Here is a 26,996-nt window from a genome sequence, read left to right as displayed (position 1 = left end):
CTAGACTCCTCTGTCCATGGGATTTTCCAGGCAAGAGTACTGGGGTGGTTTGCCATTTTCTTCTCCAAGGGATCTTCCCGACGCAGGGATCGAACTCAGGTCTCCTGCATCCCAGGTAAGCAGATGCTTTACAGTCTGAGCCAGTAGGAAGCCTGCCCCCGCTAGGCCCGCCTCCTTCGGCCGACAGGATTGGCTCTTCCCCTATTTCCGGCTTCTGGGACCTCCCTCCCCACCCCGCCCCAGGAGACGGTTTCCGGTGTCATGGCGGCGTGAGGTCCCGGCAGTCAGTGAGGCGGCTGCAGGCCCGTCCCTGCGGAGCCGCTGGTCCGGCAGGCGGGGATGTGACCGCAGGCCCTGCCGGCCTGCCCCGGGCGTCGAGTCAGCTCCGTGTCAGCCCCCTCAGTCCGCACCGATGGCGGGATCCGGCTGCGCGTGGGGCGCGGAGCCGCCGCGGTTTCTGGAAGCCTTCGGGCGGCTGTGGCAGGTACAGAGCCGCCTGGGTAGCGGCTCCTCGGCCTCGGTGTATCGGGTGCGCTGCTGCGGCACACCCGGCTCGCCCCCAGGAGCGCTGAAGCAGTTCCTACCGCCAGGAACCACCGGGGCTGCGGCCTCGGCCGCCGAGTATGGTTTCCGCAAAGAGAGGGCGGCGCTGGAGCAGTTGCAGGGTCACAGGAACATCGGTAATTGCCGCTGTCTCCCTTCTTGTCTTGCCCAGGTCCCAGTTTTAGCGTGCTGTCTCTCAGCCTGGCGTTCCGTCTTCCGTCTTTTAGGCTGGAGAAGTGGGTCTTGTCCTGTACTCATCACCGGGTACAAGGCAGTTTCCCATCCCCCTTTCACTCTGCAGTACGGGGAAGATTGTCTGCTTTGCTCGTAGTAGATGCTCAGTAAATTCTGTTTTGCTTCAGTTCTCATTAGAGAATGTTGCACAGAGAATTGTCTTCTCAAGTGAAGGAGGTGTATCTTTAGTAGATTGTCATCTCTTGTACGGAAATTTTTGAATCTTTGCACACCAGTGAAAAATGGGAAATATTTCTCGTACTTTTGACGTCAATACTAATAACTCGTATAGGTTGTTCTTGATACATATTTGGTATGGGTTTGGGAGAAATGACTCCTAAATTTTACATAGGTGTTCGTATGGAAGTGTGAAAATTATACATGTGAACTTTATACTTTTAGCCAGGTAAGACCATGTTTCATCATTCAGATATTTAGAATGTAAGATATATAATGATTACTGGTGATTGATCTACGAAAACAGTTTTCATTCTTATTATACCAACAGAGAGCTTGTAATTAGTTATGGCTTTATAAATGTCTTACTTCCCGGCAGACATGATCCATATTTAATTTAAAGAGTGACCTCTTTAATACTACCATTTAAAGAAGAATGTCTTAATACTAGTGTTGCCTTTTTTTCCCCTTTTCTTTTTCAAGGGTTGCCAAATGGTGTATATAACCTGGCTATTTAGGAGGGAATTTTTTTGGCCTAAGGACTTGATGAATCTCTACAAGATTGTTAAAATGTCATCTTGAATGTCTTAATCTCTCCTTTTAATATTTAGATAATAGAGCGCTATTCTGAATCAGGAAAGGATTTTCAGTTTCGATTTTCCGTGTTGTGACATTTAGGTTAAGAGTACTTAGTATTTGGATTTTTCTTCTGATCAGTTTTGCTTGGCACCCTAAGTGCATATTCACCCATCACTGAGTGCTTGGGAAACAGTTTGAATTATTGTGTCATATTTAATATCTTTTAGTAGTAATTTGCTGCTGAAGGTCATCTCATCTTATTTTGTTAAAATAACTGAGTTGCCCAAAAATCTTACTCACGAGAAAAATAAATCATAGCGGCTTGCTCATTAAAGTTACCCTTCTCTAGACTCCCCCCGATATTTATCTACTTTAATAGTCACTCATTCTGAGTCTGGTTTTTAAACTATTGTAATTAATTTCTTTTCTAGTGACTTTGTATGGAGTCTTCACAATCCACTTCTCTCCAAATGTGCCATCACGCTGTCTGTTGCTTGAACTCCTGGATGTCAGTGTTTCGGAATTGCTTTTATATTCCAGTCACCAGGGTTGTTCCATGTGGATGATACAGCACTGTGCCAGAGATGTTCTAGAGGCCCTTGCTTTTCTTCATCATGAGGGTTATGTCCATGCAGACCTCAAGCCACGTAACATATTGTGGAGTGCCGAGAATGAATGTTTTAAACTCATTGACTTTGGACTTAGCTTCAAAGAAGGCAATCAGGTAAGACATACTTTCTCTCCCGAGCCCCTCAATGGTCTAAAACAAATATTTTTAAATAACAGAGGTGATTTAGTAGAGACTTAACAGATATTTGGGGCTTCCCTGATGGCTCAGATGGTAAAGCACCTGCCTGCAATGCAGAAGACCCAGGTTCAATTCCTGGGTCAGGAAGATCCCCTGGAGAAGGGAATGGCTGCCCACTTCAGTATTCTTGTCTGGAGAATTCCATGCACAGAGGAGGCTGGCAGGCTGCAGTCCATGGGGTTGCAAAGAGGCAGACACGACTGAGTGTCTAATATGCGTGTTTGAGTCAGGTAGGGAGAGCTAATACAAGACGGCTCTGAAATTTTTAAAAGTACTTTACACAGAACACTGTTTTTCTTTGAGCGTTTGGTTAATTGTTGAATTACTGTTACTGATGTCTTCAGTCTTGGGACTCTAATGGAAGAACTCACATGACAGTTCTGGCAAATGGCCCATTCTCCATAGTTTATCTGCTCTTTGCAGAGTGTCCTTATTTTTCAGCAGTGCCTCATAGGCAAGAGAGTATCTAAAGAAACGAGCAGTTGTATGGAAAGTGTGCAGCTTGCCTTTGAGAACTATCCAGTTAATGAACGAAAGAATTATGATCGCCAAGGACTAAAAATTCTGGCATTTAGTGTGACATTGGCTTATCACACATTCTGAGAGGTAAATACACTGTAGAGATGGCTGGAAGGTGGGCAGTTTTTGATTGGTTATAATACTTACTCATTTTCTTTAGGATGTAAAGTATATTCAGACAGACGGGTATCGGGCTCCGGAAGCAGAACTGCAGAATTGCTTGGCCCAGGCTGGCCTGCAGAGTGATACAGAATGTACCTCAGCTGTTGATCTGTGGAGCCTAGGAATCATTTTACTGGAAATGTTCTCAGGAATGAAATTGAAACATACAGTCAGATCTCAGGAATGGAAGGTAAACTGAACCTGTGTTTTGCTTTCAGGTCCTTAATCCCAGTGTAAGAGTACTCAATTTATAATGATTTTCGTTGAGGTCTCTGATTGCTTTATCGCCTCCATATTCCCCTTACTACCTTTAATGCTACTTACTCCTCAGTCCCATAGCTACAGATGCGCTAGGGAGCATTGCATGCCCACCGTTTTTAGCTGAGGCCTGGCATGTTGTAAGTGCTTAATAAAGTGTTTGAATGAATGCCTTTTCCTGAGGAAGCAAAAGTGGTTTGTTTAGTAAAGTAATTGTATTACATTCTAAAATATTACTAATACAGTAGTATTCTGTGAGGATTGTTGGAATGGATATTGGTTATTTACATGTGAAAACCTGGGGGCACGAATATGTAAAACCAGTAGCTCAAGGTCATACAACTGGATGTTCTGCCCCTCGTAGTCAGAAGTTCAGTGTTCTGTCCACAGTTCCACGCTGCTTCCTATTTGTGCTCTATATGTGAACTGTCCTGAGAAAGTGACTGTTGCTTATAACATTGTTTGCTTGGGAACATGGGTTGTAAGTTCCAACTGACATAGGAATTTACTTTGTGCATATTTGTGAGTTAAGAATTTTTTCAAATGTATTGGGGCTTGAATGTTGTGGTGGTATCAGTCTCTTTTAGACTAGGTGTTTGAAAAGCAATACAGTGTTTAGGAATTACTGATTTTGATAAGAAGCAAGTATTTTTTTGAGCATATAATACTTAGTGTGTGGCTGCTACAGAGTTTTATTTCTCTTAAACCCCTAGTCATCTAGGTCTGTTGAAACAGTTCTTGGAAGGAATACTTTAATAGGCTAGTAGTTGTACCTTACATTTGGCAAAAAAAAAATGCTGCTATTGGAGTAAAACCAGTATCACTCTTTGTCATTAGTACCTGCACACAGTCCAGTGTACTTTGGGGGTACTTTCTCTAGTGCTTATACAGATAAACACATCAATTTCCTGCATTAGGCTTGACTCACTTTGAATTCTTTGGACTTTTTCTGCTTAGGACAGGGCCAGTTAGAATTAGATCACATTCAGTGATCTAGTTAATTATTAACTTAGGCATTTAATTTTTTTTCTTTTTTGGTGAAATTTAGAGGCTGATGTGTATTAAAGCAGTCCCCACTATTTGCCCCCTAGATAAAAATATCATTCTGTATTTTATCACTTTCTGTGGAGGCACAATTACCAAATATGAGCTTAGGCTCTGAAGTTAAATCTCTAGGGTTTATATCTTCCCTTCACCTCTAAGTTACTTATTTAGGTTTACTAAACTGTGGTTTACTTTCAGTAAAATGATGATAAGAGTGTTGAAATGATATCTAATTCTTAGCATCGTGTGTGGCCTGTGGTAAGTATTGATATTTGGTGATGATGATAAATTGAGTGTTTTGACTCATGTACACACTTCCATAGTACTCCTGGAGAAAATGTAATGTTCCACAAGGATTTAAGGTATGAATAATGTGACAAGTGCAATTTTAAAATTCTGCCCTGGTTTCTCCTTGATAGTTGATTTTATTCCATCTGAAAACCAATTGAGGACTCATTATGAGGACACTCTGACTCACCTAGCACACGTTTATTTTCTCAGTTTGCGTTAAATTACGTTTCTGTGTGGTTGCTTGGTATTTGTTTCTTTATTCATTCACCTAGTAAATGTTCACACAGTGTTAGATACTGAGAATAGAGAAAAAATTCCTCTTCTCTAGAAGTTTTATAATAATGTATGCAATCTCCTTCGTAAAGATAATAATCTTTTAGAAGAGAGTGTTTTCTGTTATATTTAACTTATCAAACTGTTCAGTGCTGTGTGCCTAGTACTCAACAAATAAGGACTGAACTGGATAACCAAAGAAGGACTTTTCTGTCTTTTTAGGCAAATAGTTCTGCTATTATTGATCACATATTTGCCAGTAAAGCAGTGGTGAATGCCGCAATTCCAGCCTATCACCTAAGAGACCTTATCAAAAGGTACATTACATGTACTTTAAACTTGCTTTTTTTCCCTGAAAGGATTTATATTATTTTCTGGTTTGCTTAGTCATGTACAGGTTTTGCTTCCTTAGAATTAAAAATCTTTAGATATTCTATACAGACTGGTTTCTAGTAAGAAACAAAGTAGTCAAGTCATTGTAGTAAATTTATTTTCAAAAGAGTGTTCTTTTTTTCATGGCTAGTACCAGGTATCAGGCTCTTACGCTGCTCAGTGGAAGATAGATGACGAGTCACTGTATGTTGGGCCTTCTGTAACGCTGCCAGTTCTGAAAATGGAGAATAGGTGTTTAAAGAGTCTTTACTAACTAAAGACCAAGTTTACTTTGGAACGCCAAAATAATGTTTCATGTAAAGTAATTATATATTATACTTTAAATAATTACCATTGAAAACTTTGGGGACAGATAGAGTGTTTCGCTTTCACCCATTCCCCTTAGTGGTAACATCTTAAAAATCTGAGTACAATGTCAAGACTGGGAAATGGATATTACAGTACATGGAACTCAGATCTCACCAGTTTTATGTGTACATATTTGTGTGTCTGTGTGTATGTTTTACAAATTACAGTAGTTTTAAGCAGCTGCTTGTAGCTGATACTAGATATTGCATGTTGCATTTTACATTGAAAAGAGGCAGTGTAAAATTACATTATAGATTCTAGGATAGAAGTCAAATTATATCATGGATTCTAAGATAGACTTAGAAGTCTCAGTTTTAGCATTGACTTTGTCATTTAGCTTGAGAGTTTTTTTTGTTTTTAATGATAACTTTATTCTTTTTCTTTCTGCAACTAATACTAGATTTGGAAGCTATAAAAAATTGTGATGAGTAATTATAAGCTCATTTTCTAGTGTTAGCACTTTGCTCTATTTCTTTTCAGTATTTTCCTTCGTATTTTGTTGTGTATGCATGCAAATCATTCAGACCTTTCTTTTTTTAGACTAAAACATAAATACTGAAAAAAAATGCATAGCTTAGTGAGTACTTAGGAATATTTTTATATCTACCATTTAGGTTGAGAAATAGAACTTTACCAGCCACTCTAGAAGTCCTCTGTGTACTCCATCCCAATTGCAAGCCCCTTCTTCCTCCTTAAAGAACCGCTGCCCTGATTTCATGGTTATTACTTCCTTGTTTTTATTATAGTTCTGTTACCTAAGTGTGCATCCCTAAATACTATAGTTTAATGTTGCTCTTCTGTTAAGAACACTTTTAAGTTTCATTTACTTTAAAAGGTCCCTTTCCATCTCCTACCCTCCTTTTCCCTTGTTTATTTGTTGAACAGCCTGGATTGCTGACTCAGTATAGTTGTCCACAGTCTGAATTTTACAGATGGTGTTATTGTAGTATGGTTTAACATACTGCCCTATTTTCTGTAAATTGGTGGTTGTATATATGGTACTGTGTTTTTTTAGGTTAGCACATAAGGTGGCTATCTCCATTTGATGTGTTAACAGCTGTTAATACTCAATGCCTAGATCCATTACTTTGTTAGGAATTGTAGAACAGTGATGTTCTTAGTCTCCTCGTTTAGTTAACTAAAGATGAAATAAACGCTTGGTTCTCTTAATTAGCTTGTTTTCATAATGAATTGGTTCCTTATCATCTTTCAAAGTGGATCATTTCCTTTTTGAAAGGTCAAAATATCAGTATTAACTAATGAATCTAAATATATTTGGTATAGTTCAGTCCGTTGCAGTTCTTATCCTAATTGAAACTGAAATTATCTCATCTTTGATGAATGTGAGGCTCTGCAGGTTAGCTTTGGCATACCTTGCTATCTTTAATAGCTTCATCACTATCTGGTATGAGAAGATGTTTCCAGTTCAAAGTATACATTTCCTGCTCCAGACTTAGAAGTAGCCATTTCTCCAAGAAGCCTGGTTTCTTTTAGTAGGAAGTAGTGTTTCCCGCAGTCTGGGATGTGAGGCCATCTGGTTGTGACGTCTGTCACCCTGTTCAGCTAAACTGGCTGACTGGGCAGGTGTCTCCTCCCTCCCGCACAGCTCCGTGTACGGCCCTCCCGAAGCTGTGCGCTGGGTCGAAGTGGATGACCATCCCCGATAGAAGAGAACCAGTCTTTGGTCAAGGGTATATGAGTAGCTGTGCTCTCTGCTAGAACCTCCAAGTAAAAGGCACTCAATCGTGTCTGAGTCTTTGCGACCCCATGGACTGTACAGTCCGTGGAATTCTCCAGGCCAGAATATTGGAGTGGGTAGCCATTCCCTTCTCCAGGGGATCGTCCCAACCCAGGGATCGAACTCAGGTCTCCCACATTGCAGGTGGATTCTTTACCAGCTCAGCCACCAGGGAAGCCCAAACAAGCTCTCAAAACCATAGTCTGGGTATTAAGAATACACATTGCTGTTGGGGGGGTGATTGATTCTAGGCCTGTTAAGTGGGTGGAGTTCGCACTGACATTTCTCATTTAAGTTCAGTACCACAGCGTTTTTACTTCTGTTTTATACCTCTTTGCTTTTATGTCAAGAATTCTGGTTCTTAAGGACAAAGAGAATGCCAGATTAGAATATTTCGTTGTTACTCATTTGCTTTATTCCACATTACACTAAAACAGTCTCAATAATAGTGCTATAGTATGATTACTGAAAACAGTTGGTTTTGCATATGCTCTTCCTATTCTCCCATTTGAAAAATAGTTATAACCGTGTTGTCAGATTATACGGCTATTACATGCTATGCACTCTTTATTTTTCAAACACTCTGATTTAGTCTTAGTTCTGTGTGTAACTAGATATTTAATGTTCATCACTGGTCCTTGTATTCTAATCATTTTAGTGTACTTAAGCTTGTTCTTTTGATTGTAGGATTAATATTCTCTGAGTTCGTGCTTGTTAATAATAGTTAAACTGTGTTATTACACTTGAAAGTCTGTTTACTGAAGTCGCTCAGTCGTGTCCGACTCTCTGCGACCCCATGGACTGCAGCCTCCCAGGCTCCTCTGTCCATGGGATTTTCCAGGCAAGAGTACTGGAGTGGGGTGCCATTTCCTTCTCTAGGGGATCTTCCTGACTCAAGAATTGAATTGAACCCGGGTCTCCCGCATTGCAGCGGACGCTTTACCCTCTAAGCCTCTGTTTATCTGAGTATAAAAATCCTTGGCAGACATTTTTCTTGAACATTTTAAACATATTACAGTTGATCCTTGAATAGCATGGGTTTGAACTACATGAGTCCATTTATACACAGATTTTGTTACTACATGATGTGCAGTTGGTTGAATCTGCGGTGCAGAACTGTGGATACAGAGAAACTGGATATGGAGGGCCAGCTCTAAGTTAAATGGATTTTCAGCTGGGGAAAGGGTGTACTCCTAACCTGAAGTTGTTCAGGGGTCAACTGTAGTCCATTTTCTTGTAGCAAATAGTGTTGCTGTTGAAAGCAGAGTGCTGATGACACTTTGTTTTTAAGTAATTTGGTCTTTTGGTGTAAATGCTGTGAGGATTTCATGTTTTTGTTAAAAGTCTAGTGATTTTACCAGAATAATAGATTTTGATTGCTTTGGGTCTGAATTCTCAGGAAATATGTAGTTTTAGATCTTTTTGTTTGTTCTATGAAAGTATTCTTGTTACAATTCTTAGTGTTTGTTCCATTACTTTGCTTTTTTTTTCCTTCAAACACTCCCATTCTATATGCATTATTAATAGATTTTCTCTGACTATTCAGTATTATCACTCTCTTGAATAGTTTTTTATTTGTTTTGTCATTTCTTTTTGATTTAACAATTTTTTCTCCTTTCTGGACATCATCTTTTGTTTTTATTCATCGTTATGTTACTTCTAGCTTAAGCTTAGTTTATGTAATGATTTTTTTCCTTTTATTCCTAATTCCTTTAGTTACCTGATTTTTGATATTTTCTAATTTTGATTTATGTTACTCTTTAATATCTTGTATCTGTAAAAAATGCCTTGGCCTCATTTTCAGATGGTTGGTTATGGTGTTCCTGTGTGTTGTGGTCATGTCTTTCTTGCATGCATTTGTTGTCTGAGGGCAGGTTATTTTGCAGTCTTCTTTCCTTGTCTAGTAACTTTGTTATAATACTTTGTGGCTCATTTTTATGCGAAATTCATTTTCCTAAATTTAGGAAGGTGTAGCTTTTCTAACTCGGAGAAGGCAATGGCACCCCACTCCAGTACTCTTGCCTGGAAAATCCCATGGATGGAAGAGCCTGGTGGGCTGCAGTCCATGGGGTCGCTAAGGGTCGGACACGACTGAGCGACTTCACTTTCACTTTTCACTTTCATGCATTGGAGAAGGAAATGGCAACCCACTCCAGTGTTCTTACCTGGAAAATCTCAGGGACGGGGGAGCCTGGTGGGCTGCAGTCCATGGAGTCACACGCAGTTGGACACGACTGAAGTGACTTAGCAGCAGCAGCCGTAGCTTTTCTAACTATACATAGCTCCTTCTTCTGTTGTTTTGTGTAGTGGTTTTTTTTTTTTTCCTTGCAGTCCTCTTGGCTCTTCCCTTTCCTTGCTTTTTCCTGATGTTTTTGTCTCTTTCTCTCTCAATTTTCATTTACCCCATCAATATGGGTTCTTGTCCCAAGATTTCTTTTCTCTGCAGGAAGGACTCTGCCTTAGACGGGAGCTTCAGCCGATTGGTTTTGAGAGATTATAATGCATTGGAGAAGGAAATGGCAACCCACTCCAGTATTCTTGCCTAGAGAATCCCAGGGATGGGGGAGCCTGGTGGGCTGCCGTCTATGGGGTCGCACAGAGTCGGACATGACTGAAGCAACTTAGCAGCAGCAGCAGCAGCAGTGTCTAGATTACTTCAGCCCCCTCAAATCTTACAGAGGACCCCTTGTATTCATTTGTAATGTGCAACCCCTAGTTGAGTTTAAACTGCTTTTCTCAAATTGGTTTTTTGTGCTTTCTAGTGAATACCTGTTTTGGGGGATTATTTTTTCTCTGGGTCATCAGACTAACTGTTGTTTCTCAGAGAAAGAAACAAACAACGGAAGAAGTTCCGTCTTCATAGATGCCCATATGGTGCAAGTCTTACTGCTGTTGATGGTTTGTCCCTAGCCACTCGGATTTTGTTGTCTAGTGAGGATACTTACTTTTGTTAGAGATGTTGTCCATAGATTGTTTTTATTTTGCTATCAAGTTGCTTTATTATTAGGAGGCTTTAATAAGACAAAAGTCATCTCACCTCTTTTTTTTTTTTAATTCAATTACCGTAAATCTATGTCTAGCTTTTTTTCAGTTAGTGTTACAGAATGTGGATCATTTTCCTATGTTGTTTATTAATCAAAAACATTTTACATTAAAATATAGTAGTATGTCTTAGGTATGTATAATAATTTACTGAGCTGTTTACTCATAAATGGCATTAATATTTTTTGTAGTTGAATGATTCAGAAAGTCATGCTAATATAATTAATGTTGTGGTGAATATTTAGACGTTTTTATTTTCTTTATTGGTTATATTTTCAAAAGATTTGATGTAAAGATACCTATTTTTGTGTTTCAGCATGCTTCATGATGATCCAAGCAGAAGAATTCCTGCTGAAATGGCATTGTGCAGCCCATTCTTTAGCATTCCTTTTGGTAAGTTGTATACATCTTTATTTTTTCTTGGTTATTTTATAATCAAATAAGATACCAGAACGAATTTATATTCCCAAGCTCCTTTGTCTAATATTCATCAGTTTATTGGGGGAGTTTGCATTTAACCATGTTGTAATGAATTTAACAGCCCCTCATATTGAAGATTTGGTGATGCTTCCTACGCCAGTGCTAAGACTGCTGAATGTGCTGGACGATGATTATCTTGAGAATGAAGAAGAATATGAAGGTCAGGGCTTCCTAAATTTTATTTTAATGTGTCTTTCCTGTGTAGAATAGACATACCGTTTCATAGCATTCTCATATTTTGCTAGTTTATATAGTGAGGATATTGAACTATATGATCTCTAAAGTACACTTACTTTTGACTCCTGCTGTATATTTAATGTGTCCCCCACCAGTTTCCTATGAGAAAGCTCTAAGCCCCAGTGTGATAGAGTTGGAGACTTTAGGAGGTAATAGGGTTAGATTAGGTCATGAAGCTGGGGCCCTTCTAATGGAACTGAGTGAGTGAGTGAAGTTGCTCAGTCGTGTCTGACTCTGTGACCCCTTGGACTGTAGCCGCCCAGGCTCCTCTGTCCATGGGATTCTCCAGGCAAGAATACTGGAGTGGGTTACTAGCAGCCTTTAAAACAGAATAGACAGGAGAGCAGTCTTTCTCTTTCTCCTCTTTCTGTCTTTGCCCATGTGGGTATCCAGCAGGAAGGCAGCTGTCCACACCCAGGCAGCAAATCTGCCTGCACCTTGATGTTTGAATTCCAGCCTTCAGAACTGTGAGAAACAAATGACTGTTGTTGAAGCCACTCAGTGTGTGGCATTTTGTTACAGCAGTCCCAGCAGACTGGAACAGTTCCTAAGGCTCTTTCAACTCTTTTACATCTGATAAACCTTTACTAAATAAAGAAAGAAGATTATCTTTCCCAGCAACTTCTTTCTTTCTGTCTGTGCTAATCTGCGCTACGCTTTCACTTCTTTTTAGCTCTTATTTATTTATTTTGCTTTTAACAATTCATTGACTCAAAACATATTTACTGAGTATGCACTTGCCACTGTGGATTTATTTCCTGTCTGTAGTGTAATAGGGGAGACAGTTCTATAAACAACTACAAGTATGTAAATGATTACTTATATAAATCTGAAGGTTATGGTAAAGTACTGAGCAGAGAGGAGGGCTATTTAACTCAGTCTGAGTGATGCATGAATAGACATCTCTACAGACATATAATATCTGAGTTCTGTTAGTAATTGAAGTTGCTTGACTAAAAGTTGAGGGGTTGAGCTAAAAGTAGCTCAGAGACACAGAGATGAGAGAAAATGTGGCATATTCAGAGAACAGTAAATTGTTTGGAATGGCTGTATCTTAGGATATTTAACAGTCAGTTAAAGCTAAAAAGGTAGCCAGAATACAGGTATCTAATAGACTTGTTTGATACGTTTGAGAATTTGGACTTTAATCCCAGAGATAGTAACACTGGAATGTAAATTACACAAAAGAACTTTGTATCAGGGGTAGAATAGTTACTGGCTTCTGATAAGTATTCAATAAATATTTGTCCATTGTAAAATGCAATAAAGAGCTGTTAAAATTTAAACTAGGAGAGTGTTATAGTCAAACTTGGGTTTAATAAGAGCATTCTGGAAGCAGAGTGGTGAATGGACTAAAAAGCAGGACCAAACTTAGAAATATCAATTGTGCGCATGCTAAGTCGCTTCAGTCTGACTCTTTGCAACTCTGTGGAGTGCAGCCCTCCAGGCTCCTCTGTCCATGGGATTCTCCAGGCAAGAATACTGGAGTGGGTAGCCATCTCCTCTTCCAGGGGATCTTCCCCAAAGATTGAAGCCAGGTCTCCTAGGTCTTCTGTGTCTCCTGCATTGGCGGGTGCATTCTTACCACTTCCCCCACTTGGGAAGTTCAGAAATAGCAGTTGCTTAGCACTGAACATTTTCTTTGTGGAAAATTAAACCATTACTGATGGAGCTAGTTTTACCACACTGTTTCTTGTAAGGGTAAATCATTTTATGTCCCTCAGCTTAATATAGTTACCTAACAAATGAAACAAACCTAATTTCTTTGAATCTGTGACAGTTGTAGGAATCTCCAATCTATACTTTTTAGGATGTCTTTTTATTTGAAATAATATTCTTACCCTCATTATTGTTTTGGAATTCCCAGGTAGCTCAGTTGTAAAGAATCCCCCTGTAATGCAGGAGTGAAGTGAAAGTCACTCAGTCATGTCTGACTCTTTGCAACCCCATGGACTGTATAGTCCATGGAATTCTCCAGGTCGGACTACTGGAGTGGGTGAAGTAAAGTGAAGTCACTCAGTCGTGTCTGACTCTTTGTGACCCTAGGGACTGTAGCCTACCAGGCTCCTCCATCCATGGGATTTTCCAGGCAAGAATACTGGAGTGGGTAGCCTTTCCCTTCTCCAGGGGATCTTCCCACCCCAGGGATCAAGCCCAGGTCTCCCGCATTGCAGGCAGATTCTTTACCAGCTGAGCCACAAGGGAAGCCCAAAAAAGGGTCACCGCGGCTGCATGGGCCAGGAAATGAACCTGGGCCTCCCTCATGACAGGTGAGAATTCTACCGCTGAACCACCCATGCGCAATTTGGGTTCAGTTCCTACGCTGGGAAGATTCCCTGGAGAAGGAAATGGCAACCCACTCCAGTATTCTTGCCTGGGAAGTCCCATGGACAGAGGAGCCTGGCGGGCTGCAGTCCATGGGGTTGCAAAAGAGTTGGATACAGCTTAGCAGTTAAACAACAACAGCATTGTTTTAATTAGGTCATTTACAGTAGTTCTAAATAATCTCTTGACATCTATTTCAAATTATTAAGTCTTTTAAGTGTCTACCTACTGTATTTAAGTGTCTCCTGATCATTTTGATTGCTGTAAAATTCAAGTGTGAACTTTCTTGAGTAAACCTTAGGGTAGACTGTATCTGTTCTTTCCTGTGTATCTTGCTGTGTAACACCTTTTTTGCTACTTCTAAATACATTAAGCATTTAAATGCTGACATGTTAATTTTAACATTTAATGGCATTTAAACATTTAATGCTTCAGTTCAGTTCAGTCACTCAGTCGTGTCCGACTCTTTGCGACCCCATGAATCGCAGCAGGCCAGGCCTCCCTGTCCATCACCAACTCCCAGAGTTCACTCAGACTCACGTCCATCGAGTCAGTGATGCCATCCAGCCATCTCATCCTCTGTCGTCCCCTTCTCCTCCTGCCCCCAATCCCTCCCAGCATCAGAGTCTTTGCCAGTGAGTCAACTCTTCGCATGAGGTGGCCAAAGTACTGGAGTTTCAGCTTCAGCATCATTCCTTCCAGAGAAATCCCGGGGCTGATCTCCTTCAGAATGGATTGGTTGGATCTCCTTGCAGTTCATGCTATTAAGTCTTAATATTTAAGAGTCTTACATGAACTAAAGTGCAACAGACTTTTTAGTAGCATTAAATACCTTTGTCAGTTCTGATTAGCAAGGTCAGCTTCAGATTACACTAGTTTTGGGTAAGCTTGCCTTGCTGGAAATCATGTGAGGACAGCTGTTTTGTAATCTTGATGGCAGCGGGGAAGAAGTTAGATTTGAACCTTCCACTGAGACCAAAATGAATTGCAAGTTTTGTATATATTAGAGTATTAAAACAAGGAAGTAGGAAGAGGGTGGGGAGGGAAGGAAAAAGGGCAGGCAGGCAGGAGAGAGTAAAGGAAAAAAAATTAGCTAAAAAATCATAGGAGATTAAAATACACATATTCCTGGAGTGGAGAAGGCACAGTGTGCACTAGTGTGCACAGAATTCAACATACTGATTCAGCAAATTTTACCGTGACGTGAACCGCCGTAGACAAAATATTTACAGTTCTTACCACAGAAAGAACCCCTGTAACGCAAGCCAATAGATAGTGGATAAAGGACACAATTTATATGAAAGAATGTACAATATATCTCACACACATATTTCATTCTCATTTGTTGAAATATTAATACTGTACTCTGATATCTTTGTCACTTGTCACATTGACAGTGAAGATGTGGGTAAGGTATAGGAAAACATATTCTCATATGTCACTGGAACCTATATGAAAAGCCAATTGGTAACTCTAGCAATTACAAATTCATATGAATTTTGACCTAGCAGTTCCATTTCCAAAAAGTTAATTTAGAAGTACACAAGTGAAATGAGATGTATATACAAGTTTATCTGTTACAGTATTGTTTATAATGGCAAGCAGTTTCAGAATAGTTTAATTATTCATCAGTAGGACACATTAGAGAATTTATAGAATGAAATATTAAATCACCATAAAAATAAATGAGAAAATTTTGTGTAATGATATTGAAAGGTCTAAAAATGTAGTTTTAAAAAAGATTGGAACTTTTTATTTAAAGCATATATGATTATGTTTGCTTGTGTAAGCTTATAAAGTTTATGGAAGGTTACAGAAGAAGCTAATAACGCTTATTGTCTTCAGGGAGGGGAACAGAATGACATTTTGGAAAGTTGCAAGAAGACTTTTCTTTTGGATTTCAAATTATTTGAATGTATTAACTAAAACATTTAAAATATAAAAAAATTATTAAATGCATTACATTTATATTATTCTTAACTTAAGCATAATTTTAAAAGTTACAGAAAATGATTTCATTACCTAGTTGTGTATTCTTGAATTTAAAATCTGAAAATAATGAATGCTCGCAAATTACATCAAAGTGATTACTTCTGTATTTATTAATAACCAGATGTTGTAGAAGATGTAAAAGAAGAATGTCAAAAATATGGACCAGTGGTATCTCTGCTTGTTCCAAAAGAAAATCCTGGCAGAGGACAAGTAAGTGAATATTTTTCATAATTTGAAAATGATTCAGTGGTTATTAAAATCCTGTACAAAATGTTTTAATTTTAAAGAAAGATACATACAAAATGTTGCTAGGAATTAAGAATTTGCATTATCACGGTTTTTACTTTTTTGTACTTCTTTCTTTTTCCAAAAGTTCTATAATATGCATGTACTTTTTATCAGTTAAAAAAAATTTTTTTAAGTTGTTAATCTACTTTTTAAGCCATTGTATACAGCCAGCTGAATCATATGCTAATTTAGGTCAGGGTCAGCTACAGAAATATTTGGCCCAGTTTTTTCTAATTAAGTACAGTAGGAGAACCATTTAGGTTAGGTTCTGATTGTAATAGAATTATCAGTGATAATTTAAACAAGGAAAATGTACTGGACTGAGAATCCTGAAAGCTGAGTTCAAGTTTCAACTTGGCTTGTTTTATGAGGAACCTTAGTTTTTTAATCTATAGAATGTATAGGCTAAAAGTATGATCACAGTTTCTGAAGAAAACTCTGTGATCCTAAATTAAGTCTTTCTTTTATCTGTAGGTTCCCCCCCCCCCCGAAAATAGAATATTGTTTGATTCTGTTTCTTAATCTTAACATCACTGACATTTGAGCTCGGTAATTCTTTGGGGAGCTGTCATGTGTGTTACAGGATGTGTAACATCGTCCTTGGCCTCTGCTCACTGGATTAGCCTCTTTCCACACTCCTTCTCAGTTGTGACACCGGAAATGTCTCTAGACAGTGCCAAATGTCCCCTGGTGAAATCACCTCTGGTTGTGGATTTTGTCTTTCATGGTTAAATATTAGGAAAATTCTTGGCAACTGAAAAAAAGTGAAAGAAATTTCACTCTCGTCTTAATGAAAAGTTATTATTGCCAGTCTAGTGATAACAGCATTTACCTCATTCATTGTCAGGAGCATACTAATAACTGCATCCTTGCTGTTTATTTATTCAACCAGTATTTATTGAGCATAACAGGTAGGATACAACAGTGAATGAAGCAGACAAAAGAATGTATAATGATAAGTGCTATGGAGAAAAAGAGATTGGAGTAGAGATATAAAGAGTGCTGTGGAGGGGTGGATGGCAGTTTTAAATAAGCAGGTGAGGAAGAACATAATGGATTACACTTGAGACAAAATTTGGAGGAGGTAAGGAAGAGAATTCTAGCAAAGAGAACAGCAAATTTCAAGGCCCTGAGTATTCCTGGTAGGTTTGAGAAGGGCAGTGTGGCTATGCAAAATGAGAAGAATGGAGTATAATGGGAGATTAGATCAAGGACGTATGGGAGTATAGGACAGATCAAGGAACGAGAAGGAAAGGTATTGGAAGATTTTGAATTAAGAATTAACATGATCGGACTCAATCTGAGTGGCAAAATAGAAAAACAGGAAGAGTCTTTTCAGGGCAAAAGTGTCCATCTTGTAGCCTACCAGGCTCCTCCGTCCATGGAATTTCCCAGGCAAGAATATTGGAGTGGGTTGCCATTTCTTTCTCCAGGAGATCTTGCTGACCTAGGGATTGAACCCGGGTGATGAAAAAAATAAGTTTGACTGAAAAGAGTAACAGCAGCGTGGTGCAGCTGAAGCGGCTGGGCCTGTAACCGAAGGTCACTGGGCCAGACCGTCTCTGCCGTCAGTGTAGCTTTGGGCTTCCCTGGAGGCTCAGCTGGTACAGAACCCGCCTGCAGTGCAGGGGACCTGGGTTCCATCCCTTGGTTGGTAAGATCCCCCGGAGAAGGGAATGACTACCCACTCCAGTATTCTGGACCAGAAAATTCACCCCTACACATTCCATGGGATCGCAGAGTCCAGCATGGCTGAGCAACTTTCACTTTTACTTTCATAAGCAAAAAGACACTGGCTTTATCAGTGCTGAAGAACTGATGCTTTTGAACTGTGGTGTTGGAGAAGACTCTTAAGAGTCTCTTGGACTGCAAGGAGATCCAACCAGTCCACCCTAAAGGAAATCAGTCCTGAATATTCCTTGGAAGGACTGGTGCTGAAAGTGATATTCCCAATATTTTGGCCACCTGATGTGAAGAACTGACTCATTGGAAAAGACCCTGATGCTGGGAAAGATTGAAGGCAGGAGGAGAAGGGGGCAACAGAGGATGAGATGGTTGGACGGCATCATTGACTTGATGGACAGGAGTTTGAGTAAGCTCTGGGAGTTGGTGATCCTGGACAGGGAAGCCTGGCGTGCTGCAGTCAACGGGGTCACAGAGTTCGACACGACTGAGCAACTGAACTGAACTGACACGACTGAGCAGAAAAAATAAGCTTCTTTATCAACAAAAGAAATAAGCTTCTAAGTGGAGAGTGAATGTAACTTTTGATAAATTCTTAAAATCACAGATTTAACTTCTTTCAGTTATTGAAGATGTTGCCTAGTTGGTAAAGTCAGCATGAATTTTTCAGTTCAATCATGTTAATTTTTTAAGGAATATTCAAAAAATACTGGAAAATAGAAAAATTCTTACAATTATAAACAGTAGTCAAGATTAAAATGATAGAACTCTACTGTAATTAATTACAAAATAAGTTATAAAATGTGTTTCCTCTTTATTTAGTTTACAGTGATAGAATGTGTAAAACTGTAGGTTATCTATGAAGCAAGGAGTAAGATAGGAAGCATTGTATTTCTTCTATAAGTGCATGTCTACTCATTTATTGAACTTTGGTCAGTAGATTTTGGAGTAATTACTGATCAGTTTAAAAAATCAGAAAGAGCTTCATATTCTCATTGGACATCATCTAATCTTCCTTTTATATTTAATTAAGTATTTATTGCTAGAAACTATAGCTAAACACATTGGTTTTTGGAAGAAAAGGAGATATAAAATATCAACTATATCTAAGATGAGTAAAATGAGCATCAATTTTTAGCACTGGATGGTCTCAAACTTTGTCTTTAAGAGTAATGCATAGAACGGAAGAAGCAGAATCAGTTCTACATGTCCATTTTACAATATTAATGAATTCGGAAAATCCCATCATAAGCCAGAATGTCCTAGGTCTCCTTGTCACACTTCATCCTTAACAGAAATATTTGCGTGACCAGTCATAGGCAAGGCATGAAACTTTGTTTACCAATGCAGGCAGAGTTCATTAAAAAAAGAAAAAGTATTGGATTTAAAGTTGTTTCTTTTTATATACTGGAAGTTTTTATGCGATTTGGAAATACTTTGATTTTTCAGCTAGGAAAAGGGCTCCTAAGAGAGGGGAAATGAAAAGGGATAACCTGCCTGAACTTACAGGTAGATCCAATTTTAGGAAAATGTACAAATGAAAGTTAAGAATCTGGAGATTGATGTCTGTCTGTTCTTGCCTCCACTTTGAAAATCTCTGAGCGTCCTAGGATGCTCGCATCTCAGTTTGAAGAATATTGACGTAACAAAGGAGGCATCCAACTGAGGTGGGAGAGGCAGTTCTTTCCTGGTTCACATACTTACACAGTAACTGAGCAAGTCATTGTACTTGCTTGTAACTGTTGCTTTAGATTGTCACAATAAATTAAATTAGACTAATAAAGGAAGGTATTTCAGCTACCTCGGAGGAGGTAGTGGCACCCCACTCCAGTACTCTTGCCTGGAAAATCCCATGGACGGAGGAGCCTGGTAGGGTGCAGTCCATGGGGTCGCTAAGAGTCGGACACGACTGAGCGACTTGACTTTCTCTTTTCACTTTCATGCACTGGAGAAGGAAATGGCAACCCACTCCATGTTGGTGGGCTGCCGTCTCTGGGGTCACACAGAGTCAGACACGACTGAAGCGACTTAGCAGCAGCAGCAGGAAAGGAAATTACCTAGTTTTAAATTTCTTCCTTACTATAGTTATGAGACACACAACACACACACACACAGGAAGTTGGGAGACACACAACACACACATACACACACACACACACACAGGAAGTTGGAGAAGCACTGTTCTGAAACAGTTTTGATGAAAATGAAGTTACTTTGTTTTCTCTATTCTCTTACAGGTCTTTGTTGAGTATGCCAATGCTGGTGATTCCAAAGCTGCTCAGAAATTACTGACTGGAAGGATGTTTGATGGAAAGTTTGTTGTGGCTACATTTTACCCACTGAGTGCCTACAAGAGGGGATATCTGTATCAAACTTTGCTTTAATCAGTAACCTGAGGACTGTTTCCTGTTTCTCCTCTTCCATCTCCTGGGTTATTCTACATCTGAATGCAGGAGTACCCCCCCTTACCATTTTAAGGGAATACTTTGTATCTTTATTCAATCCTGCTAATGTGCAGCCATTGCTCAAGCAGTGACTGGGTTGCAGACATTAGGCACTGCTTAGGACAAGCCCTTTTAGCTATTCATTGAGGGGTTTTAGAGCATCCATGTGGGCATCTTTTATTTGTGCAGTAGGGCAAGTGCTGCTCTTCAGTATGTAACTTAAAAAGATACTTTTTCATGTGATCATGAAGCAGGGATGAATACTATCCTGTCATAGGAATATTAACAAATTTGTTAGCGTTGGTGACATCACCTACAGATTATTCCTTTATGTTGTTAGGTGGTTCTTCCTTATTGATATCCGTAGTTGGCACTGGATGCTCTCGGTAATTCTAAGTAATTGTCAAGCAGCAGTTCCCTACTGTGTTCTTAACACTGAGTTATGATTTTTTTTTAAAGGAGTACTGTAGTACTGAATATTCCTTTAAAGAAACTGCGGTGAGCCTATCTATATATTTTTTTTTTAATTAAGGCTTTTAAAATAGAAAGCTGATGCTTGATCTTGCACAATTTTTATGTCTAGTATGTATGCTCGAGTGAGTGTGCAGGTATGAAAGGTTAGAGAATATTTGAGTAGCATTCTTTATAGTGTGAATCTTGTGGGTTAATACAGTCTATGCCCATTTCTTCCCTACCTGTTTAATGTCTGTAAGATTTAGGATACAGGTTTTTTGGGAGTTGGTGTGTCTGAAACAATGAAATGAGAAAATAGTCCATTCCTGAGAGGCCCAGAACACACAAGTCTAGACTGGATTACATTGAAACTCTCTTAAAGTGAGAAAACTCTTGTAAGAGTTTTGGTATACATAGATTGCCCCATCTTTCAGGGTCTGATTTCAACCCTGTATTAGCTCATCTGTTTTGTACTGACTCTTCTAGGATCATTGTAAGATTTCTCAAGATAGAGTTCTGCCTACTATGATGGAAAATTTATATTGATTAAAAAGAAAGAATTAGTTGTTCAGTGAAGGGAAAAGAAAAAACAATAGGTGAAGGGTGCATAATCAAGGATTCTTTATTCTTCCTTTTTCTCTCATCTCTGTCCCACACCTTCTTTTCCTCTTCCTCCATTCTTTGTCTATCCTTAGCTGAAGAGAAGTTAGAGGAAAGCATCCTAGCTGGTCAGGTGGTCTGACTTTTGACTGCAAGGAAGTTAAGAAAGGTGTAGCTATAATAAGGTGGAAGTAGAAAGAAAGAAAAACTCATGAAGAATTCTTAAAAAGATTTATAGCAATCTAACGTGACCCCAGGTAGAGGCTACTAGTATTCATGAGTTCATGGGTACAGGTTGATTACATGCTCTTAGGAATTATAATTATGGATTCCTCTCACTTGACAGTAGATTGTCTTCAGAGATTTAAATCTTAGGAAATCTTTATAAAGCACTGATTATACAAAAAAAGTTATATACAGGTTATGAATTTTTTGTTTTCGTAACTAAATGAAAATTTTATTTATTTATTTATTTTCCTAAGGAAAACACTTTTCTATCTTGCCCTACTGGAAGGCTCCTCATATGGTTTTCCCTGTGGGTGCCATGCAGGTTATTGAGAGCCCAGTTAAGAATTGACGTCTTAGAGGATGAATTATTTTACCCTGTTCACACAGTTACTATTTGATATTTTAGTTAATCATAGTTACCTAATTCTTCAGAACTCTCTTTAATATTTATTATGAAGCCAAATTTGGTATAAGGAGGATAAATAATGACTTGCCAAAAGACCTTGTGGCCTGGTGCCCGAGGGAAAATTGTATAAGTAGCTTCTAATATGTGCCCTGAGCAGGAAGAGCTATTGTTTTTCATTTTGGCCCTTTCAGAGGTTTATTAGCTGGTTTGGTTTCAGGTGAAAATTGGAGAGAGTATTATGGAGACCTGAGCTTTCCTAAAACATAAATGTTTGTGTGGGTGCAGCTTCTGTGGTGATTAAAAGCACCAGGTCCTTCCGTACAGACTGATGAGCACAGTGCAAATGAGCTCTTTTCAGGGCAAGTATTCTGGTTAGCACGTACACCTTTCTCATTTCCCTTCCCCACCGCACCAAAAAGAAAAGTCCTTACAAATAAACTGCAGGTAGGCTTCTAAGCTTAATGATGCAGTGTGCTGCTAACATCTTGATGCTGAATTTCACAGCATTCTTTGATCGTCTTATTGTTGATGTATTCATCATGAGTATATGTAGTGTTTAACACTGTAGAATTCTATTACAGAAGATGCTAACTAGATTTTAAGTGTGCTGAGGAAAATAACTGATGAGCCTAAGTAATCATGCATTGAATTAAATGTTTTATATTTGAGCCACAAAATTGAAAAAAGATGCCTCCTTTGATTTAAATTGTTATTTTATAGCTCTTAGCCCATTACTACCAAAGATGACATTTGCAGATTTTTCCTCCCTCTTCTAATATTATAAGAAGTTTAATCTTGCTAACTTTTTAAAACCTGAACCAAATATTAAAAGATGCAGTTTTCATCATCCTTTAGGATGAAATACGTACACAGAGATTTTGATTTCTTGAAGTTTTAAAAAAATTTCTTTTGGAGAGGTAGGGTAAACATAACAAAGGTTCGTGTTCACTTAACCCCTACCAGTTTGGGAAAATTTTATCTCAGGTAATTTTTCTTTCCCTAAATTAATATCTGTACTTCCTTCCTTCCCTCTTGCCTTCAAGTTTCTTCTTTATTGTCCCATGATGTTGTCCTGGTACGTTTTTGTCCCAGAAAAGGCATGTAAATTGATTATTCTGTAGGAAATCTTTGGTTCTTTGGAAACATATTTGGAGGAGGTGGCTAGTTGGCCACTTTCGAAACTTTAATGCTGTATTTAGAGAAGAATAAATGGGGTTGGATGCCTCAGTAAAAGATAGCACTAGCCAAAAGAAACTATTTGCTGCATTTTAAAGGCATAATAACAAAATGAGCCTCTTGCAATAAGAGATTGATTGCATTTATTATTACTGGATGTCTTCCTTGTTTTGTGGCCATCAGTATAGCACATCTTTAGGAAAAAAATGTCTCTGCTATGCCTCGAGCCACTGCTATGGCTGCTTTTAGAACAAAACCATAAATACAGTTTTTCTCATCCTTCTCCCTGTTTTCATTGAAACAGGTATTGCCTTCTTTTTAAAGGTACTCTGGCTGCTAAATAAAAGAGTGCTGAGCTATGTTAAATTAGCCTTTAAAAAAAATCTGAATTATTATTTAACTTCTCTTCTAGAATCATGTTACTTGTACCTGCAAATTTATTATAAGGAATGTTGCCAGAAAGAGTGCTGCTGTGTAAAGGAAGTAGAAGGGAAACTATGGGCTAAAGTTTGTTTCTGTCTTAGTTCACTGGGCTTCATGCTGGTAAGGGAGTCAGTTACCTTTCTGGAATAAATTATAGCCAGAGTTACAATACTCGGATGCTGTGTTATGACTCATTTGAGTTATTTCTCAAATGCAGGTAACTGACATTTTGGCATCATTTTCTTAGGCTTTTATCCTAACCATATAAAATTAGGCCTAGCTTACATAATTTCTGCTATTAGTTATACTTGGCAGCGTGACATTTTATTTTTTATAATTTAATGAAAATCAGCACCATAGTAGCTGATGGTAATTATACTGACATAGTTACTGGGTGGGGGTGGGGGAGACACTCAGTAACCACATGTTTTACCTGGCCTTTCATGCAAGGGTACGTGCTAGGTGGCTTTATTCAGGTTAGGGTACAGATGGACTCGCATCATGACTTTTAGTCTGGTGGATGTGTAGACACTCAAAGATTTAAGCAAGTGCCTTGTGTTTCCTGGAAAATATTAAAACTCATTTGGGTGAAACCTTCCCAGATGATAGTAGTTACTGCTCCTTTGCCTTTTCCTTGGAATAGCTTTTAGTTTGAGTCATGTAGTATAAAACTCCAACACATCCTTGGTTTGCCTTTTTTTTTTTTGTATGTGTAAAACTGTTCATATTTGGGTTTTTTCCCCCAGTATTACGTATAATGGAAAGTCACAGTTGTCTAGCAGAATCTAATCCTTCCTTGGATGTAGTTCCATTTTTAATACTACGTTCCTTCTTCAAATCTTACTACTCTAGCTCTCTGATAAAATTAATTTCTTGTTAATTGTGGTCACAATACAGACCAAACTTTGGTCACAGCTCAAAAGAATTTCCATTTCTTAAGGTGCTCAATAAATCACCTTTACTTTTGAAATGTTAGCCTTTTCAGGTTAGGATCCCTTTCTAGCTTTCTCAATGAATAAAAGAATGTTGAATCTCTGTGAAATGGAATTCATCTGAGCCTCTTGTGGTATATTTGGATAAGTTACATTTTCTTAGTGATAGAGGAGTATGGTTTTAGTTTTTGAAGTACCCAAAATTTTAGAGATTTTGTTTTGTTTTAGGTTAGCGTCTTCTCTGACACCACAGGATATGTCATGTTTGTTATCCAGTGTTTTTCACTGGATAACACAGTGAAAAATGTTTTAATTCACACAGTGAATGACCAGTAGATTAACACAGTGACATGTGATTGACAAGCACTTATGGACATTTAAGAAGGCATACAGTTTTACCTTTTTGCTGCAATTTTGGGCTTTTATAGGAGAAATGGGCTGTAAAAGAAGTACCTGTAAACCAGAGAGCATTTAGGAAATCGTTTATGGGTGGTCATGAAGGTGATCTTCAGGATATGAGATACATGGTTTACATAACCTTTGTTCTCCTGATGTGAAGTTTGTATTCATTTTCCTACAACTCAGCACTTTTGTTGTCCATTACTGTTTACTATTTAGAAGGATTAATGTTTTATTTGCTTTATTTGTGCTTTTCAGAGAGTTGTCATAATCATGGCACTTATGTTTGTGGCACTATCGGTGCCAGAATTCATGGGAAATTTATCAAATGATTGCAAGTTATTCGGCATCCTAAAGGAAACCGAGGGCTTTTTTGAAAGTCATGTATGTTTTATGATTAGCTTTGTGATCAGAGAGAACAGAGCATTCTGTATCGTCTTGCCTTATGTGACTATTGATCCATGTGACTGTTGATCCTTGTTGTGAAGTAAAAGAGCTTATTTTGTTATACTACTTTGTATGATGAAAATAAGTCACACTCTGAAGGAAAAAACCCCAAACTGGAGTTGTCAGAATTTTTATTCCTATTTGCAAAACTCTTAGGAAATAACATCAGAGCTATTTCTTATCATAAACTCTTGATTGTCAGCAAGAGAATTATATGTAGTCGGTTCTGTCCCAGTTGGAATTCCCTTCCCTTTCTAAGCTGTCTCCTTAATAGTATTCATGATGTCAGGATAGTGAGTGTGTAAAAGAAAATGTAGTGAGGTGTTCTGTATCACACATCCAAAATCATGCATTTATGGACTCAAAATCTTTTCAGTTTTTTGAATTATCTATAGCTATTTTATTAGCATGGGTTGTCAAAAATCTCCCAGATTTAAGAGTAAAGAAGAGAAAAGTAATATAAACAAAGAGATGAGGGGAAGAAAATGGCTTCCTTTTTAAGGTGTTATTAATTGTTCATATAGTTTATGACCTAAAAATGATATTTATTTTTAAAAATCCAACTTTGGTACCTGTAACATAGAAACATTGCCTTTTCTATACATTCCTCATCATTGTTTGCCCAAAAAATTATTTTAAGAGTGTATGAGACCAGATTAAATATCCATATTCAGTTTGGTCAAATTTTTAAAACTAAATATTTAAATGAGACTCTATCTTTTGTGTATTTGGTATACATCAACACTTATGCAAATCAAGGATCAGAAAGCAACTGGGGACTAGCCATCTCTGTTTCCCTTTGCACATGGGGTACAGTGGGTGGCATTAGTATGCACTAGCTGCAGTGTTGTAGCACCTTATGGAAGTAAGTAGTGTTAAGTACAATAAAGAAAAAGTTAAGATGCATCTCTGTGGAATATTTACTTTGCAGAGTGTAAAGCTGTCATATCTCTTTCCAGCAGAATTTAACTCCTTCATTCTTTTTTTTTTTTTTTGAAAAAAAATCTTAAATAATTTAACATTCCTTTATATCCTCCAAACAGTGTCAAATCTGGGGTAGAACAGATTTTTCCCCCCAAAGGACTCCATCTTTGTTCTTTTGTTCACTCTTTGAAATCCAGTTACGATCAATAGATTTTGAGAATTTATGGCTTCCTGTATCGGCACTGGAGTGGTTGGTTGTGAATATTAAAACCTACTACTGTTTTCCCTCAATAACATGTAATAGCTGTGTTCTTGCTTAGAAGGTATGGTTAGAAAAATGTGAACGATCACTTAAACCAAAGCCAGTTATAAGGAGTATTCTCTCCTGTTGGTTTACCTTCACCTCAGAACTACAAGAATATTACAGTACACAACAGCTGTCTGTAACATTTCTACCAGTTGTTTCAGTGGTATTTCTTGGCATTTCTTGGCACTATGGTTCTCTGTTCTCGGTGATGTCTTATTTTTTTGTGATTAAAAAAAAAAAATAACTGAGTGGGACTATAAATGTAGATGTGTATCAGTACCAAGAAATTCTTTTCTCAAATCTCTATATTTCTGATTTCTATTCAAGTCTTTTAAACATGTTTTTTCTTGCTGAGTAGCAAAGAACTTTTATTTTCCACTTTCCTATATGCTAAAAATGTATGGACACAGCATTTCAATTAACTGAATTGCATATAGTTTTTTTGCTGAAAACTTTATCTGTAAACACGATTGCCTTGTTCAGTTTTGTTGTAAACTGACTTACCATAAGATGCACTGTTGATATGCTTTTTGATGTGTGTTTGTTTGATAAGGGTGATAAAATAAAGCTTAAAAACAAATGAATTGCTTTTTATATTTCAACTATTTCTGTGTTTAGTATAAATATTCAAGTTTAGATAACAGGTAAGTATACTTATTTTATGATTTAATTTTTACTGAGAGCTACCATTGAAAACTTTTCATGTAGCTTCTTTCATTCATTTCTAAAGAATATAATTTTTCACTTTTGAAAATAGTGCATAAACTGACAATACCAAAATGTAATTTTTTATTTTGGAATAAATGTTTTTGATTATGTAGAAACAGGCTTATCTCATGAAAA

General features: G+C 38.1%; 1 protein-coding gene and 1 non-coding gene across 2 annotated transcripts; one reads left to right on the top strand and one right to left on the bottom strand.

Moving 5' to 3' along the window:
* The first annotated feature begins 245 nt into the window (after nt 1-245).
* On the top strand, nt 246-26,737 carry UHMK1 (U2AF homology motif kinase 1). The gene is made up of 8 exons (XM_027527330.1): nt 246-680; nt 1,965-2,257; nt 3,021-3,212; nt 5,111-5,205; nt 10,726-10,802; nt 10,951-11,049; nt 15,565-15,653; nt 19,652-26,737. Exons 1-8 carry the CDS (start codon nt 413-415, stop codon nt 19,796-19,798), a joined length of 1,260 nt encoding a protein of 419 aa, XP_027383131.1. The 5' UTR covers nt 246-412; the 3' UTR covers nt 19,799-26,737.
* On the bottom strand, nt 13,356-13,426 carry TRNAD-GUC. Its single transcript has one exon. It is a non-coding gene; the product is annotated as a tRNA-Asp (tRNA).
* Nucleotides 26,738-26,996: the final 259 nt, after the last annotated feature.

This window comes from Bos indicus x Bos taurus, chromosome 3, assembly GCF_003369695.1.
Source record: "Bos indicus x Bos taurus breed Angus x Brahman F1 hybrid chromosome 3, Bos_hybrid_MaternalHap_v2.0, whole genome shotgun sequence".
NCBI classification, from domain to species: domain Eukaryota; kingdom Metazoa; phylum Chordata; class Mammalia; order Artiodactyla; family Bovidae; genus Bos; species Bos indicus x Bos taurus.
The sequence above is the reverse complement of the archived record's forward strand: the minus strand, read 5'-3'. Positions and strand labels throughout refer to the sequence as shown.